The 19,267-nt window shown below is 35.6% G+C and overlaps 1 protein-coding gene across 5 annotated transcripts in view; it reads left to right on the plus strand.

Moving 5' to 3' along the window:
* Positions 1 to 19,267, plus strand: part of TBL1XR1 (TBL1X receptor 1) — a 178,761-nt gene that overhangs the window by 124,200 nt on the left and 35,294 nt on the right. For 2 of the 5 annotated variants that reach the window (XM_045502922.1, XM_045502923.1), the window contains one exon: positions 13,500 to 13,602. The exons of the other annotated variants lie outside the window; for them this stretch is intronic. In XM_045502922.1, coding sequence (XP_045358878.1) covers positions 13,545 to 13,602 — 58 coding nt within the window. In that variant the 5' untranslated portion in view covers positions 13,500 to 13,544. The remainder of the gene's footprint in view (positions 1 to 13,499; positions 13,603 to 19,267) is intronic. 5 annotated transcript variants of the gene reach the window in all.

The following is a 19,267-nucleotide window of genomic DNA, read 5'->3' on the forward strand; positions in this document are numbered from 1 at the left end:
GCCTTGATTTGCGTTACGATACGAGCAGTTTCACCCACTATTACTCTGTAACATCAGTGTATGGAAGTCAATTCCGTGAGAAAGTCAAGTAATGTCTTAGTACTATAAAATTTTTGACCTGAGGACCCCTTAAAAATGTCTTGGGAACCCCAGGGGTCTACAGGCCTCACTTTGAGACTTGTATACTAAATAAAAAACCGATGAAACTTTGTCATGGGCAGGACAAAGATAACAAATCTAATTTTTAGATTTGAGCACTTTGAACAGCGTTAGCATTGAAGTACATTTACAATGAAATGGAAAGAAATATATTTTACTAAGTGGTATTAAAAATAAATATTTTTAAGATTTTTTAATAAGATAGTATTGATAAGATTTTTTAATAAGATGGTATTTGCAGTTAGTCTGTAGCCTGACTGGGTTGAGTACTTAACAAAGGATGGACACTGCAGGGCCTCAGTGTCGTTGTTCCTCTGTGAGCATGTTTGTTTGGTTTTGGGGAAAAATCTTACAGGACAGTACTGTCAACTGTTTTCTTTCACCCTGTGAAATTGACCTCTGACACTTTCATGGTGGATTTCCCCAGTTTTCAGTAAAACTTCAGAGCCTATCTCAGTTCATATCTATCATCAATTTCTACTCCATTTTCTTTTGCCTTTTGTCTTCCAAGGTTTACTGGTAGCTGGCTCGTGGAGTGCGTGTGCGTGTGTGTGTGTGTGTGTGTGTGTATACAGGTGTGTACCAGTCTGTTATCTGAGTATTAAATTTGGTTTAAGTTGTCTTCACTTGATTTGAACAAGCATTTATTACCAATTGGGATGAATGTCGATCTCATCTTCTACCTTTTTTTTTTTTTTAACCCATACTTGGATGTTTGATCTATATTAATCATGTATTTCTGCCATTAGAACAGTCTTCTGCCTGTTTTTACTTTTGCTCTTCCAAATGATTTACCAAATAAAGCCAGTCTAAGGACTTGATCTGATTCACTTACGGCTCCGTAGTCTTAGTTTTGTCTTAGTTCCCCGACTGCCCTCTTTAGGAACCAAAGAATATCTAATCCTTGTCTAATAAACTGTTTCACATATACTATTATAAGTAGTATTTATTTATAACTCTGAATTCATTATACCTAGTACCTCTTTTCTTTCTTTACCTATAATACCTCATTTTTAAGCAAAGTTTCCATCCATTCATGTGATTGTCTTTTTAAAGGTTTAGCTATGGTTTAGTCTTTCATGTCCTCATTTCATGTCTGTTCCAAAGCTAGAATATAGGATAGTAAGTTGGTTTGTCTTACTTGAGAAAATTTTGTTACCTTTCTTATACTGGTTCCCATTCAGAACTTTTCTTGCTAGTTGGAAGGGGACTAGTGTCTTGATTTTCATTTTCATACTTAACTTTCATTTCCAGACTTTTCTTTCCCAGACTGACAATGGTTTGCCTTAAGTCGTCCTATGACTGATTACTTCTCAGTAATTGGAAAAGATGTACCAAAAATATGGCCTATTGGGACACCTGGCTGGCTCGGTGGATAGAGCACGAGACTTTTGATCTTGCGGTTGTGACTTTGAGACCCATGTTGGGTGTAGAGATTCCTTGAAAATAAAATCTTTAAAAAAATATTTTCCTTTAGTGTTTTAACTTCTTGTCCTCTTCACTCCTCTGTCAGTATACTTTGGCTGTCATTTATTTAATCATTTAGTTGTTATTTATTGAGCCCATCCTGAAGTCATATAGTTTTATATTTTAAAGGGATGTTAGAAGACATCTATGTAAACTGCTATTCTTTTATGTATATGGCAAGTTAAAGTGCACATCTAGGGACTGTGAGGCAGCTCATCAGAGGTCTTTTGGGTATAAAAAGAAATGGGGCTGTAGTTAATGTCAATTTAACTTAAATCAGAGTTGACTCATTACCTAATTGGTGCTAGTTTACTGTTTTCTGTCTAGAGAGCTTTGCTGAGACTTAATATTGCTTAATTGGGATTCAAAATTAGTGTTCCCTATCGCTAAATCAATGGCAAATGTTCTGTTAAAAAAATGTTCTGTAAAAACCATTCTGTGTTTTGTAAAAACCACAAGGTATTATGGGTGGTACAAAAATAGGTGATAGGTTGTATTTGACACACAGGCCATAGTTTTCAGACCCCTGGTATAGATCACAGTTGAAATAAATGATTGACGTTAGAAGTCTCAATTACTAATGAATAATTGGTTTGGTATACCATTTGCCTATGTCTTTATATAAGTCAGTGTTATAAAGGAGTGTTGGCCTGATAAGCATTGGGCATAATACTTAAATGTTTCTTAATGAGGTGGGGTCGTTTGTTTTCTCTTTCCCTAATTTCTTGGAAGTGTCCATCTGACATCTGACTGTTTTTAAAAATCTATTAAAAATGATTTATGGAAAATCACTGCATGATCTGGTGACTCTTTGCTAGCCTGTAAGATTCATACATAAATACCCTATGTACTTGTACTGACTCTAGTCGTTAAAAGTTTAAAAGTGAGAGACATCTAATGTTTCCTCATAAAGAAACAGAGGCCCAGAAGATTTAAATCTTCTATCTAAAATTATAGAGGCTACCTGAGCTCTTATTTCTTGGTCATGTTATCTTTAATTTATATCTGAGGGCTCTAGATTCTAATGAAAAAAAAAAAAAAAAGAAGAAGAAGGAAAAGAAAGGTAACTTAGAGGCATCTCCCTTCTAAGTTATTACCACCATACTTTAATTTCTTAAGATTCACAAACTTTGGAACGTCAGCGACCATTAAATCTGACAAAAAACAAACCAACAAGAGCCAAAAGAAGAAAACGTTCACAGCACAAAAATTGCCTTTAACTATTAAAAAGAAAGTAGCCTTTACACTCTTACAAAAATTACTGGAAGATGCTCATGTGCCAAAACTAGAAGGTAAAATGCCTTCACAAACTATCTTACCTGTTTAAAAAATTTAAGCTGCATTTTTTTTCTTTCTCTTGAGGATGCTGTTGACTTTTTACTGGTACTTTATATTCAAATTATCAAAGATAGCCCTCCCCCCAAAAAACAGTCTTACATAAAACAAATGAAATACAGAGTTTTTATTTTAAAAGGTGATTTTTCTCCTTTTTGGTGGAAATGCAAATTGGTGCAGCTACTGTGGAAAAGTGTGGAGGTTCCTCAAATATCCAAAAATAGAAATACCATATGATCTGGTACTTCCAGTACTGGGTATTTGCTCAAGGAAAACAAAAATACTACTTTGAAAAGATAATATGCACCTCTGTGTTTATTGTAGCCTTATTTGCCAGTAGCCAAGATATGAAAGCAACCCAAGTGCCCATCGATAGGTGAATGAATAAAGATTTTATATATGTACACACACACACACACACACACACACACACACACACACACACACACACACACTGGAATATTACTTGGCCATAAAAAATGAGTTCTTGCTATTTGCAACAACATGGATGGACCTAGAGGGTATAATGCTTAGTGAAATAGGTCCAAGAAAGACAAATACCATATGACTTCATTCATGTAGAATTTAAGAAACAAAACAAATGAGCAAATGAAAAAGACTTGTAAATACAGAGAACAACCTCTGGTGATTGCTAGAGGGGAGGTTGGTGAGGGGGATGGGTGAAATAGGTGAAGGGGGGGCGGATTAGGAGTACACTTCTCGTGATGAGTACTGAGTAATGTATAGAAATGTTGAATCATATTGTATGCTTGAAACTAATATAATATTGTATATTAATTATACTTAAATTTATAAGAAGATATTCTTTTCTTTTTAATAGTGTGAATAAAAATTATCTCCTGAGACCGGGTCTTTAAAAATACACTTTAAACTTAACATTTATCCTAATGTGAAGAGTGGTAGAATTTTTTTCTTTGGAAACATACTTCTTTGCTTTTTTTGGACTTAATATTACAGGTAGCCTTAAAAAGATATCCTTAAAACGTTTGATAATTAAGCTGTAGTTGTAGTTCAGGGCTAATACACAAAAAAGTAAATATGCTGTTGTTTGACATTAATGCTTTAACAAATCAGCCAGATGATTTGATTTTGTTGTTATGGGTTTTGTTTTTGTTTTAGTTTGGTTAGTATTAAAATAAGCTGAAGTATTTCATTTAGAACTTGGTGTTTTTTTCTGAGATTATCAGATTATTTCTAAATCCTAATGTTGCACTTAATTTTTTTTTTAACATTTTATTTTTTGAGAGAGAGAGCACACAAGCAGGGGAGGGGCAGAGAGAGAGGGAGACACAGAATCTGAAGTAGGCTCTAGGTTGCTGTCAGCACTGAGCCCGATGTGGGGCCCAAACCCCATGAACGCAATATCATGACCTGAGCTGAAGTCGGACTCTCAACCTACTGAACCACCCAGGCACCCCCCTAATGTTGTGCTGTATAGTTCACAAAAGTAATTTGGAAAACATGATTACATTTAGTCTAAAAAAATTTTGTGACACCTTATAAGATTTAGCATGGCAAAAGTACATTCTCAAATGTGCTTTATACGTATTTTAAGCTATATTATCAACTACTTCAAAGTTAAATCTTAAGAGATACCTTCCTTCATTGTACCGTATTTTATACACACAACAGTGTTATTGTCTAACATTGGTAGAATTTTAATTATTTTTAATGAGGCAGGAAATGAAGGGTAATGCATTTTTCAGTGCTGTTCCTGAGAGTGTTTCATGGTGGGGGAGAGGGAGCAGTTCAAGGAGAAGGGCATTGCGGGGCAGATGATTATAAAATGTTAATGTATCCTGTTAATCTCAATGTCTTTGAACAGGATGGGTTCCTAAAAATAGCGGCAAATTTTCAAAAAGGCAGGTCCTAGCCATTGTGAGTTTAACATCAGTGATTTTAAAGGCTCCCGATGAATGATCACAGTTTTTAAGAATTTGTAATAATGGGTGTATATCAGTTTTCTAGGGCTGCCATGACAAAATCCACAGACTGGGTGGCTTAAACAACAGGAATTTATTTTCTCATAGTTCTGGATGATGGAATTCCAAGATCAAGGTGTGTCGGCAGGATTACTTATTAAAGGCCTCCTTGGCTTGCAGCCAGCCACCTTCTGTCTCACTGTGACCTCACATAGTCTTTCTTTGTGCATACATCCCAAGTATCTTTCTCCTCATATAAAGACACCAGTTATATTGGATCAGGGTTTACCCTAATGGTCTTGTTTTAACTTTATCACCTCTTTAAATAAAGACTCTGTCTCCAAATAAAGTAACATTCTGAGATACTGCTGGGGTTGGGTCTTCAACATAAGAATTCTACAGGGACATTTCAGCTCATAAGATGGTCGTAACCACCATGACTTTGCTAATGAGTAAATTGATTTAATTTTTCTCCTCTGGTTCATTTGCCTCCCCACATACACTTTGTGTGTTTTTTTTTTTTTTTATTGTTAGTTATGATGATGTATTTTTGCAGTGTGTTTTGGTTTTAGCAAGACAATTTGACAAGAGTTTCCTGCAATAACTCAGTGAGTAATATGGCAGCAATGGTTTACTTTGCTGAAATAAACTATGGTCTACTTTGCTTCACAGCAGATTGAGAACTTACACCCAACAAATTAGTTTTGATAAATGATTCTGTGTGAGTTTAGAGACTGTTATTTAGTAGGATATTGTAATCATCTGTTTGTGACTGCAATGGCTGGCTGACCAGGTTAGGACTGCCATTCCCAGCATAGTCCATGTAAGCTGAGCACTGATAGCCTGCATTGTACATGGAGCCTTGGCAATGTATGTCATGGTTTGGAATTAGCAACTTCTTAGGACCTTCCAGTACTAAGAATTTTGATTCTTCATAGTCATTAAATTATTTTATGTTATAAATTCCATACTCTTTTTCCTGTGTGTGTGTGTGTTTTATGTCCTGAGGAAAGTAGTTTAGTATTTTAATAACATGTTAGTATTTTAATAATATATAGAAATATAGTTCTTATATGTCTCTGCTCTGACATTAAAATGAGGAAGTTAAATGCTGAAGAAGAAATTAAATAATGTGTAGAATGCCTAACCCCGTACATAGCATGCAGGAGCTTCTCAATAAATGCAAATATTCTTCTGCTTCATTTCCGTAACATTCGAATGAATGAGAAGCAGTGTGCACACACATGGGAGCAGAGATAACTTGGTACATTTCAAACATTTTAAAAAGAAAATTAATTCTTCTAATACTGACAGAAACCTGTAAGCCACTTGCATTTTACGTCCTTTGCTTACCTATACCCTCAGCCTTGAGGTTTGTGCTTCCATAATTTTCTGTATCTTTTCTTATCCAAGTTGCAATTAGTTGTTTTCTTCACAACACGTTGTAAAGTCACAAGGTCTGGCCTTGGTCTCCTTTGTATAGCCACATCTCCAGTACCTGTCTGGAATGATGGTACATTGGAAGTGTTTAACCGAAGTTTTGACTGAGTGAATAAAATATATTGGTCAGAAAATAGTGCTTTAATGCATTTTTCCCCTCTTAGGTTTTGTTAATTAATTGCATGACCATTGTAGTGTTTACTTTTCATTTGTCACTACCCCACCCCCTCAGTTGTAGCTCATCTGCATTTGTTTGGATTGGTTTATCACCCCAAAGTAATACAGGTAACTAGAGATTGGCTTTCCTGTATGAGGGGAACAGAATGAGAGATACCACTTTCCATAAGACGTGAGCTGTAATATTATAACTACGCTAGAGCATTTCTGCTGGAATGTCCTGTTTTACCTCTAGTTCAACATACATAAAGTGTGACTGCCCAGAGGACTGTGCTTTCTAGGCACCCCATATATATGAGTAATTTTTTATACTTTCTGGTCTAGAAACTGAAAAAATGTGACTCCCCCCCTCTTTTTATTTCTCCAGGTATGGTCAATCACGAATTTTATAGTCAGTTTCTTGTTTTAAAACATGTCTTGGATAGTTCCCCCGATTTGTCTGCCTTTTTTGGGTTGCAACTGACAAATCTAATTGGCTTAGGTAATAAAATTAATTTTTGATTTCTTTAATGAATTACAGTGGTAAATTAGCTTCAGATAGTACTTAAGCCAGTTGCTTAATGGATAACCTGATGTCATTAATAACAGTTTCTCTTGTCTCTTTGCTGTGCTTTTCTGTTTCTCTCTCATCTCCACTCTAACCTCAGTGATTATGTACATAGTGTCCTTGCTATCTACCCACTCCTTTCTGAAAGGAGGAGGTTGTCTTTCCTTGAAACCAGCAAAAGTCTTCTAGCATTCATTCACCAGGAGTGATTGAGTTGGATCAGAGGGGAGGGAGGTAATGTGTATCTGTGGGGGTGGGATGTCAGCCCTTCCTGAAGATAAAATATGCTGATTGACTAAGTGCCTTCCTTTCAACCAGGAAGTCCATCCAATTTAAACCACAGGGCTGAGAATGGAGTAGTTGTCCAAATCTGGAAGGCAGGAATAGTAGTGTGTTTTGTCAGATACTGGCAATAGAAGCTGTAAGAGTCAAGCCACCCTTTTCTTCATCTTGCTAATTATAGTCACTCCATGTCTCAGCTGCTGAGTTCCAGAGAAGCCTAAGTTATCCTTCTTGTTAGGTGGACTCCCAGCACCATACCATCCCTGGCATAACAATCACCTTGAGACCCTGTGGGTCATTGATACTTATTTGGAAAGGTAACCCCAAGTGTCCAAGGTGGTGTTGACAGTTACTTGCCAGTAATAAAACAGTTCTTATTTAAAAAAAATTTTTAACCTTTATTTATTTTTGAGAGAGAGCAAAAGACAGTGCAAGTGGGGGAAGGAACAGAGAGAGAGGGAGACATAGAACCCGAAGCAGGCTTCAAGCTCTGAGCTGTTAGCACAGAGCCCAACGCGGGGCTTGAACTTACAAACCACGAGTAATAGCTGTGGCAGATATTTGTAGATATATTTAAAGATAAATTTTCTGTTTTGTCACAATCTTGATAATGTTGAGTATTATTTTTAAATCTTTGCTAGTGTTATGGCCAAATGTTTTTATGTTTATTATTGGTGAAATTGAACGTTTTCCTGTTTCATCTAGAGGGGTCTTGTTAACGGAATAAGTGAATCATGAAGTTAAAAGGTACAACAAGAGGAGTGTAGCCAGTAGTATTCTAATAGCATTGTGTGGTGACAGATGGTAGCCACACTTGTGATGAGCACAGTATAATGTACACCATGTTGTACTTCTGAAACTTAATATAACATTGTGTGTTGACCAGGCCTTAGTTAAAAAAAAATAATAATAATTGGAATAACCATTTATTTATTTCATTTGGTCCAGTCATTTACTTGTAGAGACTTTTCCTGATCCTGAGAAATATTCATTCATATTTGGCACGCCTGCCAAAAAGAAATGAAAGAAAACTACTTTAAGCATAAATATCCTGATGGCAGTTTTAGAATAATGAAAGTTTAGGATCATCCAAATGGTCGAGCAGCACAAAAATTTTCTGTTATGAGATAATATGCCACCACTATACATTTTGTAAGATAAAGTAATTTCAATTAAACATTTGATTCTGTGTCATGCAAAGGGTTTCCAGATCTCTTAACAGTGTGTGGTCGGCAGGACATTTAAGAAGATCTTTCTGGTTTCTTTATTTCTACCCATGACTTTCACTTTTTTTTTCCATTCTTTTAAATTTAAAATAATATGATTTAGGTTCATAATTAGGCACTGGCTTGCTCCAGGAATGAAATCAGAAGAGAATATCCATCTTTCTCTGAGGGGGATCTAGATGATTAAATGTGTGGGGCAGTTATTGTTCAGTGTGTGTATGCTGAACTCAGTTTTGTGATGCTGAAAATGCTGTACATATTCAGTTGAATGAATCATAGCTGAATTGTCTCAACAGTCCTGTTTTATAATATTTGTTAAATTTTTCTCTATAAAGTCTTAAAGTAAAATACTTCATACTGAACATTTAAAATACTAAGTATAGGGGCGCCTGGGTGGCGCAGTCGGTTAAGCGTCCGACTTCAGCCAGGTCACGATCTCGCGGTCCGTGAGTTCGAGCCCCGCGTCGGGCTCTGGGCTGATGGCTCAGAGCCTGGAGCCTGTTTCCGATTCTGTGTCTCCCTCTCTCTCTGCCCCTCCCCCGTTCATGCTCTGTCTCTCTCTGTCCCAAAAATAAATAAACGTTGAAAAAAAAATACTTAAAAAAAAAAATACTAAGTATACTTTTAATATAAATGCTTTGGCTAAATATTAGTTAAGATTGATTTTTATGGGCTGTCTGGGTGGCTCAGTCGGTTAAGTGTCTGACTCTTGGTTTTGGCTCACTCAGGTCATGATCTCACAGTCATGAGATTGAGTCCCACTTTGGGGTTGACAGCACGGAGCCTGCTTGGAATTCTCTGTCTGCCCTCTGCCTGCCCCCCCCCCCCACCAGCATATTCATTTTCTTTCTCTCTCTCTCTCTCTCTCTCTCTCTCAAAATAAATACTTTCTTTAAAAAGTCTAACTTTAGGGGTGCTTGTATGGCTCAGTCAGTTAAGTGTCCAACTTTGGCTCAGGTCATGATCTCACAGTTCTTGAGTCTCAGCCCCGCATCAGGCCTGGAGCCTGCTTCGGATTCTTTGCCTCCCTCTCTGTCTGCCCCTTCCCTGCTCACTCTGTGTCTCTTTCTATCTCTCAAAAATGAATAAGCGTTTAAAAAAAAGTTTATTAAAAAAAAGACTTTTATATTTACTTTTGACTATTTTAATATAGCTATGGATCTGATTAAATAACTGATTGCCTATAAATGATGCGAGTTTCAAATAACAGATTTTATGAGTTTATAGGATGTTCCTGAGAGTTAGGATGGAGAAGTACACTGGCATTTATTCATTCATTCATTAGAACTCAGTCATTTACTATTTAAGGATAAATAAGTATGATGAAGCAGAATATACAAAAAATTGCTTTGTGACTTCAGGAAGGGTTAGTTTATTTTGAGTATCTTATTTATTTAATAGTCCATCAGCTCCTTATTTTACACATAATAATCTGTAGCAGGCCTGACACTTGGATGGTGTAGGATAAAGATTGGATGAGTTTCTCACTGCTGTTTTGTGACCTTATTTAAGGATAGTTGTTCTGAAAGATACCACAATGGAGGAGATACAGTGGTAAAATTTCTTGTATACCCTCTGAAAATGAGTGACATCTAGTATCTAAATGTCTGGTCTTTACCTGGGACAAAGACTACATCGCATTACAAAGGACCCACCTTAGCTGTATAAGCAAACAGACCAAAACGGACCAGTTCTGCAAAGCCATACTGAGTCTACTAGGGAAGTGGTGGTATTTTCTCTGATTTTTCTCTTTGGCATACAGGCTTTTCAGGTGTGAAAACTGAGGTGTTCAAGCAAGGACTGTCTTAATGTTTTATTTTGTTGTCCAATCTCCTGTTTCTTTTCAGGTGTCTTTTTGAGGTTACAATTTAAAAGGATCAGTTTCATCATGAACCATATTCTAGAATTAAGTATCTTTGAAAGTGGACAGACTCAAGTCTGTAGACTCTATGTAGTTTTATTGCAACTGTGATGGAAACCTCTAAAACAGGATTGCATTAAATTTACAAATTTTTTTTTTAAATGATACGTTTGTTTGTATATTTCTCTTCATTGAAAAACTGAGTTCTGCAAGGCGTGAGGCAACTTTTACTTCATTCCTACTCTCAGCACAGCGCTTTGTCGCTTTAGGAATACACTTGGCATAAGCGTGACGATAAGGTTCTTTCTGAGGATGTAAAAGAGCTAGCTGAAGTAGGATGACAGCTGCAATAATACTTTTTAAAATTTGAATAATTCATCCTTTTCCCTTAAAAAAATGTTACCCTTGATTCCAGAAATTGACATAGCACTATGGTCAGTGGAATACACCAGTTCATAGTAATTTGAACAGATAAGAACTTTTTTGCTCTGCGTGTTTGGTGTTCTTTGTGATGACTTTTTAAAGTGTATCAGCAATATGTACTTAGTATTAGAACTTTTATATGCAATAGTTTATGTCAGTTTGGTTCATATTTTTCTTTGCCCCGGAATATACTAGGTGATGCTGAAACACCACCGATCACTGGTTTAAGTTGTGATATTGATGGCCTTAGCTTATCGGACCCAAGCATTAATTGAAAACCTTTGCATCTTAGGTCTTTGAGTGCCAGTGTTTATTATTTGAGTGTCAAACTGAATGATAAAGGGAAAAGAATAGTTATTCTGTTTTCTTTGTTTCACTTGGATTCTACCTAGCACATCTCATTTTGGGAAATTATCCTGTTAATGAAATAGTTATGAATTATTCCCCTTACAAACAGATATCCACGACTGGTCAAATTATGATTCAATTTCACATAATTTTATAATGGTATGGGATTGGTTGTTTTGTCTTTTAAAATCATTCGGTTCAACACGCTTTAAAAATTGGCTATTTAATATCCACTGTGTGTACCAGACACATTGCAACACATTACTTTGGGTCAAGATTATTTTAGCAAGATATCCTCCAGAGCATAAATCACCTAATGTACCATAGTAACATCTAGACAAGATGTCTTGAGCCGAAATAATCAAAGGAGTATTTATCTTTATCATTTGAAACATTCAGGCTGTTAATTGTACTCTGAGTTAATTTTTGGGGAGAATATCTTTTTCTCTATATGAAGATAATTGCTACTCTTCTTCCATAGTTTCTCATCTCAGTAAGTTGAAGTATTGCTGATCCAGATTTCCTAAAAGAAACCTTTGATTCTTCGTTTTTCCTCTTTCTGTGTCCTGTTGGTCACATTTTGGAACCCCTGTACTTCTCTCTGGCTTCAGTGCCACAGCCCAGGTTTCATTTGTCCACTAGATTACTGCAGCATCCTCCTATTACAGTCCCTTCCAGTCTCTTCCTCATCTCAGAGCCAGGATGATCTTTTTGTAGTGTAAGTCTCTTCATTCCGCTACCCTGCTTAAAACCTTTCAGTGTATTTTCTCTAAGTGATGCTGTCAGGGTCCTTCAGAACATGGTTTCTGTTTGTGTTTCAAGGCTTACTTCAGTGTTTTGTTTTTCTTTGTTCATCCAGCCTTTCCACGACTGTTACTGCTCACTAGATTCCTTACGTTCCCTGCCTTCCTCCCTAAAACATTTGTGTTTTCACTCTCCCCATCCATCCTTGCAGGTCTAAACACCAGTGATGCTTTCTTCAAGATGTATTCCCATACTGCTGAGTTTGGTTAGGGTTTCCTCTGTGTGTGTCACTGGAAAATTGTTATTACTTCCTTGTTTGTCTTTGTTCTTTTCTGCGACAGAAGCTTGATATGCTTAGTCACCACTTTTTCCACAACTTAGGGCAGTAATGGTTCCTGTCACATGGCAGCCTGCTCAGGTGTTTGTTAATTTGTGACTTTTAAATATACTGTGACCGCTGCATCATAAAGAGACCCATGATGTGGCAGGACAATCAACATAGGCACATGATGTTGGATACACGTTTATACTGAAGAAATGTCAGTATATCCTTTTTAAATAAAGACCAAGAAAGTACACAGTCTAGGTCAAATCTGGCCCACTAGCCTTTTATAAGAACCACAAGCTAAGAAAGGGTTTTTTTTTTTAAGTGCTTAAAAAGAAGTTAAAAGGAAAATATTTTATGTTACAACTTTGTCATATGAAATTCATATTTCACTGTCCATAAATAAAAGTTTAATTGGAACATGGCCAGACTCATTTGTCTACATCTTGTTAGTTGCTGCTTTTGTACTATAACAGAGATGAGTGGTTTTAACAGAAACTGTATGGGTGGCAAAGCCTAATATATTTACTGTCTGACTCTGCAAAAAATGTTGACTTCTTTTAAAATAATTTCCATGACATGAGAACATATAAATATAATTAGGGCATAATTAAGTTAGTTGTCTGTTTCCTTTTTTCCCTCCCTCTGATTTCAGGGTTTAAGTATGTCCATTAAGAGAATATCATTTGAGTTCTGGAAACTATATTCCCACCTCTCTGCTTTATATATACCTAGATCTTTTTGAAACTTGAACATTGCAGATTAGATATTGAGAAAATGGGGACTTCAAATTCTACCAGATTATGTAGACAAAACCAGCATAGATGGCTTGTCCCACATCCAACGTTCTAAAATCATTCTTTTCCTAAATAGTATTGAGTCCTAAAATGTTCTGTTTTTTTTTACAGTTAAGGATAAAGAGGAAACAACTTTTTACGCTATTGGATACAGTCAAATAAAATAGGATGCTACAGCCCTTTTATAAATTTTGAATCCTTTTTTGCAAATATGTTATCCTGCAGAAAAATAGACCCAGCCATGTTTTGGTTGTGTAATCTATTACTAACTATCGGAAAAACTTTGTTAGGGTTTATTATTAGGCAATATAGAACCTTCATTTTACATCATTTAATAAAATAAAATGGTTTTTACAACATTGTTTACATTTTGTTTAAAAATATTTTATTGAGAAAATACTTAATTAACTTTGTTTTATTTTTAGGGTTATATCCTGTGTTGTGACCTCATGGTTTAAGTGGGAATAAAGATGAGTATAAGCAGTGATGAGGTCAACTTCTTGGTATATAGATACTTGCAAGAGTCAGGTGAGTACTTTCATAAAGTAAATAGGCCTCAAATTATTTTAATATTCTCAAAATAACCTTTTATGCATTTGAAATTTGTATCAGTCCAAACTGTTGAACTTTGTATGTTTCCTTAATGTCTGGACTGCCATTTTAAAGCTATGTGTTACTGCATGGTTTAACTCTCTGACTCTTTCAAATATGTTGGAATCATGTCAGGCAAATATTTGTTAACAAATGGTTTGGCTTTCAGTGTTCAAAGACCATTTTTATAAGTTGTTTCGAAGTGAGATTGCACACGGTTAGTAGGAACATATAAACTCTCAGGTACCATCAGTTTGATAGCGTATATTTACAGTCCTCTGCTAAATGTTACTGATCCTAATTGCAGTAACTAAATTAACAGTAATTTTTCAGAATGCTTTCATAATCATTATCCCAATTGATTTAGATTATCCTTGACCTGAATTCTACTAACGTGTTTATTGGCAGGTGATTAATAAATATAAATCATTGGAAGCCTTTTATAATAAATATTAAATAAATCAGTGATCATTTTAAAACAGATTAAGAGGCATTATTATAAAACAGAAGGAAGACTACAAAGGAATATGTGGGATGAATTAAGCAAAAATTGTAAAAGTAGAAGAGAAAAAAATTTTGAGGGTGGATAGGGCACAGGACGTGGGAAAGATTGACGTCAGTGGTGAGTTCAGATTGTTAGTATGAGATGGAACTATTTGGTAGTTGAAAATACGCTGGAGAGGTTGAATTTTAGAAATCATAAAGTTGGAATGTTGTAATTGTAAAGTGAGGCACAGTGTATAAAAAAGTAACTATGGTAGTGGCGTGTGAGGGAGGACAGAAAAGCATAGAGTAGGAATTGAGCCCTCAGTTTTGGTTTTGAAACTACAGTTAATTCTTCTTACAGGGCTTAGTAATTGTCCTGTTTCATACAGGGAATGCAAACATGGCTTTAGATCTTAGACCCCACTGCTTGCTGAGCTGTTCTCAGCTGCACTCTAGTTCTGAGCTTTGTTCTCCGGTGGAGGTTTTCTATTCGCAGGCACGGTCACTGCTCTCTCTGGCCTGAAACAGCTGAGAAAATGATGTCTAATGAGGGCCAGAAAGGGAAAAAGAGAGAAGAGACTAAAAGTAACCCACTAAGGCAGAATAATTTGTTGTGAAGCTTTGAAATGGAAAGATCTTGTTTTGTTTTCTTTTTCAACTGGCAAACTGGTATTGAAGGCAGATCTAAAGACAATATCCACTGAATATTTTGAGGACGATTAAAATGATTAACGAAGTGGAAAAAGTAGTGACCCGACTTGGTGATATGTAACACATATGCCTTGATACAACGCACGTGCCTTGATACTATTATTTAGTACCTTTGTCCAAAATTGGAAGAATTGTTAGGTCAAAACAGACTCCTGCTTTTTCTGTCTTTGAATCTGACCACATTTAAGCCAGAGCTTTTGAGGCTTTGGACACTAAAGGAGAAAACATTGTGAAGGATCAGTGGATGAGGAATGTATGCAGTGGTTCATTAAGTGTGTTGTAAAGGCAATTGCTCCGGTTGAATCTTATGGAACTGCGGTTTTGGGAGATGAGCTCAGTCGCATCCTGTGATGAGATGAAATGGGGCAAGGTGGAGTTAGACATGTTAATGAACACTCAGATTTTATTTGCAAACAGAAGCCCACAAAGTGATAATACTCTGAATTAATTTCTGAAAGAGTATCCAACGGTTAAATATTATCAAAAGTCTTCTTAAAGTTGCCTGTGTCTCAGAGAAAACCCTTTGAAATTTCATGTTTTGAGGTGTTTTATGTTGCAGTAAAAATACAGCAGGAATTATATTTTAAAAAACAACCTCATGTGGTAGACTGCTGTTTATCATATTAAGTCCTTCATAATTGTTTACTGTGCTCTTAGTTGTGCTTTGTGTATTTAGAAAGGTTTATACTTAACAGTGTACTGGTAATGAAGTGTGATGTTAAGCCACATCTCTCAACATGTAAACACCAGTCCCTTTATTAAATTTGTAACTTCCTATTTACATTATGATTTATAGGAGAAAATCAGATTCAACTAATGACATTTTGACTTATGGCAGTTTTTCTAGGAATGCAACTTGCCATAAATTTAAGAACCGCCTATACCAGAGTTCTAAAGTTTGATCCTCTGACCACCTGCATCAGGATCACTTAGAGAACGGCGAGTGGGGCCCAGGAATCTGCATTTTACAAATGCCCCAGGTGATTCTTAGGCATAATAAAGTTTGAAAGCCACTGGTCCATATTAGGTGTAGGACAATTAGAACTTGACAAGAAAGTTGACAACAGGTATGTAGCATGTTCACAATATCTTGAAAGAAAAATTATATTTAGTAATTATTCAAGATAAAATAGAAAGCATGAAATGTACACATTGAGATTTGGAGTGTGAGAATATCTCCTAAACAGGGAGCTGCCACTAAAAGTGGTGTATTTCTATTTATAGGCAAGATTTTGCAGGAATGAGGAGGCATGTTTATATCATGAGGATACCATGAGACATTCATTTGAAGTTACTTCCGGAAGTAGGAAATGGGAAAGAGTTTAAGAAATTTATAGTTCTGTCAGCTCAGATCAGGTTTCAGATGGAGCTCAGAATCTAACTCGTCTTAGCACTTGAGACTTATTCCAAAGCTGTTTCTTGGTTCTGATCTCTAATTAGACATAGAAATGGCCATTTTTGCAATTGATTCAATTTTGGAATCCAGTAACTCCTTTTCTGGGTGGTTTTAGGTGTATTTCCATGTACTTATCACTGTTAACTTATAAGAGATAATTACTGAGGGTCAGTCATTAAATGTCTAAGAAATATGCAAGTTACTTTAAGGCCATAAGAATTTCTCTTCAATGATTTAAAGCAATACAGAAGGAACTAGAATCTTAATATTGCTACTTTCCCTATAAAAGAGTACTGAATTGGATTAGGAGATAGGAAGAAAAGAAATAATCATGACAAAGAAAGTGTCTGTGAAAAGACCTTCAAAGGACTGGTTTGTAAAGACTACCCACTAAGGAAAGTAAAATTCTTTTCTTGCTTGTCTCATTACTTGGAAGCTCTCAGAAAGTCCAAAAAACACCTTATGAAAGTTTGTTCTGTTTTGATAGGTACATAATTTAGAATAATGTTTTTCATAAGAACTTCTAATATTTGCTTTCTATAAACAGTGTTTAATGTTGACTCGACTGTGGTATCCATCCCCAGAGAGGATAAAACCCCTTAAATTGTTTTCATCTTAAATACTTTTACTATGTGATGATCATCCTATTATGACTATTATCAGCTCTAGAAGATATTATCTATTAAAAGCCCCTCTCCTCTTCTCAAATTATGTAACTTTTGATTTTTTTCCCCTTCATCTGTAAACATTTGTTGAAAAGGGATTATATTGTGATATTCAGCCGCATATGTTTTATAGGCTTTTGTTTGAAATAAATCATCCTCCTCTACTCATTGAAACTAATTAAGAGGAAAGTGTATTTATTGTAGGATATCTGTATTAAGTATTGGAACTTTTTTTTTTTTTTTTTTTTTTTTTTAATTCTGTCTCCAGGAAGTTCACCCTAAGCAAATTACTTTGGTATCCATTTTGTACTTTTGTGAACTAGACCTAGGCTTTCATATTCAATAAAAATTTCCTAGGGAATAAAATTTTTTCTCTTTTGAGATGAAAATTGAGTGTATTTGACAGTGTAGTACCGTAAGTAATGATTGACTTGATTATGCAGTATGCCCCATTTAATTAGCCTTCGCCCAAGGGCATTAATAATTTGATTGCCCTAATAACTCACATCTAGCAACCATATGCAGAATAAGCACAAAGAGGTACATGCTAAGTGTGTGGAACAGAACTTGATGCGTTGTTAACTTTAGGAGATTTAAGGTGGTTTGGACCTTTTAAATTTCCCTCTCCCCCTTTTTTCCCTTTTCCTCTTGTACATCACCTTTGACTCTCGTGTAGTTATTTGCGTGTTTATTTTTTTCCTAGAGAAATTGTACCTGGCAGTCACTTGTGACCGTTGTGCTACCGTTTTTCTTGTTGCTCTGTATAAGATGTAATTTTATTTTGCGTAAATTGTGTATTTGGTTTGGGGGAGAATTCTTGATTCTAGATAAAGCTGTCATCTATTTCAGGTTTAAGAGCTCAATGACATTTCTGTTCGTGGTGTACTTGATATTTTGGACACTGTGAAACAGTTCCGTTTTGTGATTGAAGACTAATTGGAAAATGCAAAAGCAATATGTCCTTACCACTGAGCTATTTTTTAGATTGTGATTCTGAATGTTACAATTTTTTTTAAATCCTCATGTTTTTAGAACTGAGGTTCATCTTGCCATATAGTCTCCATTTATGAGAAGGTGATGATATATGTAAGCTCAGAGTATTTGATTCATGAAACATCATCTTGTCTTTCCCAGCCCCCTGCTCCACTGTTCACTAACTTTTTCAAGTCTCTCTAGATAGAGAGGCTTTGTACCATACCACTTTTTCTGAGATGATGCTTCCGTGAGATGTTCTAGTATTTGTTTATAAGATCATACACACTTAATTTAGACATCTAAACATGTTATAGTAGGCACAAGCTAACCAGAATGTTTATGTATAACATTAAGGTTCTGATCTATAATACCAAAGAGCCTGTTCGTTGGTTCTTTTCATTTAATGATTTTGTGTTAACCCCTACGATGGCTAAGAAAATGTCAGCAAATGACAGTGTAGTTTCTTTTGATTCAGATAAAAGTAAATGAGCTATACAAACATTCCTTCCTCCATATCCTCCTTCTGGTGCTACTTTATAAACAGACTTTAACAACAAGGCTGAATGGAGTCAGGTTAAACTGGCTATCAGTGCCACTAGCTGTGAAGGCCTGGAGTGAGCAGAGCTCAGGATTGGATATGTCCACTTTTAGTCTTATCATTTTTATGAGTAAATGGCCGGCTGCAGAAGTGCAAGTTAGGTATATATAATTTTGCTTTGTAATCAAATCAAATATGCAGTAACATTGATTTGTCACATAGAATTGTTGTACACATGACTAACAACAAAAAAAAATAAAAACAGCAGGTTGTCAAAAATAGTGGTAAACTGTATACTTTGAAATCACTTTTTCTCCTTTATAAGCTGAATGACTATTTTTTGCTGATAGAAGAAATTCCTATTTACACATCACTACTGACATACTTGTTAAAAGATAAATGTCCTTTAATAGTTGCCAAACAGAGAACTATTCAATTTTAATAGTAATCTTGTGTGTGTGTGTGTGTGTGTGTGTGTGTGTGTGTGTGTGTGTGTGTGTTTTTTAAGGATAGCCTAGCATAGTGGAGGGTATAGGGAAACATAAATTGCTGATGGCATTGTAGATTTTCACAATTTGGGGGCAAAACAGTTGAGCAATTGTGAAAACTTCCTATAAAATGTTCATGTTCCCCTCAACTTTTGAGGGGAATTCATTCTAAGGAGAAAAAAGTATATACATGGCAAAATCCTATACATGTAGATATTTGAGGAGAGATTCCTAAGTAGTAAGCATTTGGAAAGTCCAAATACCCATCGATGGGATGAATAATTTACTACTTGAGTACATTTATTGTCTGAATAGTATGATAATATTAAAGTTATTTCAGAAA

This window comes from Leopardus geoffroyi, chromosome C2 (genome assembly GCF_018350155.1).
Source record: "Leopardus geoffroyi isolate Oge1 chromosome C2, O.geoffroyi_Oge1_pat1.0, whole genome shotgun sequence".
Taxonomy (NCBI): domain Eukaryota; kingdom Metazoa; phylum Chordata; class Mammalia; order Carnivora; family Felidae; genus Leopardus; species Leopardus geoffroyi.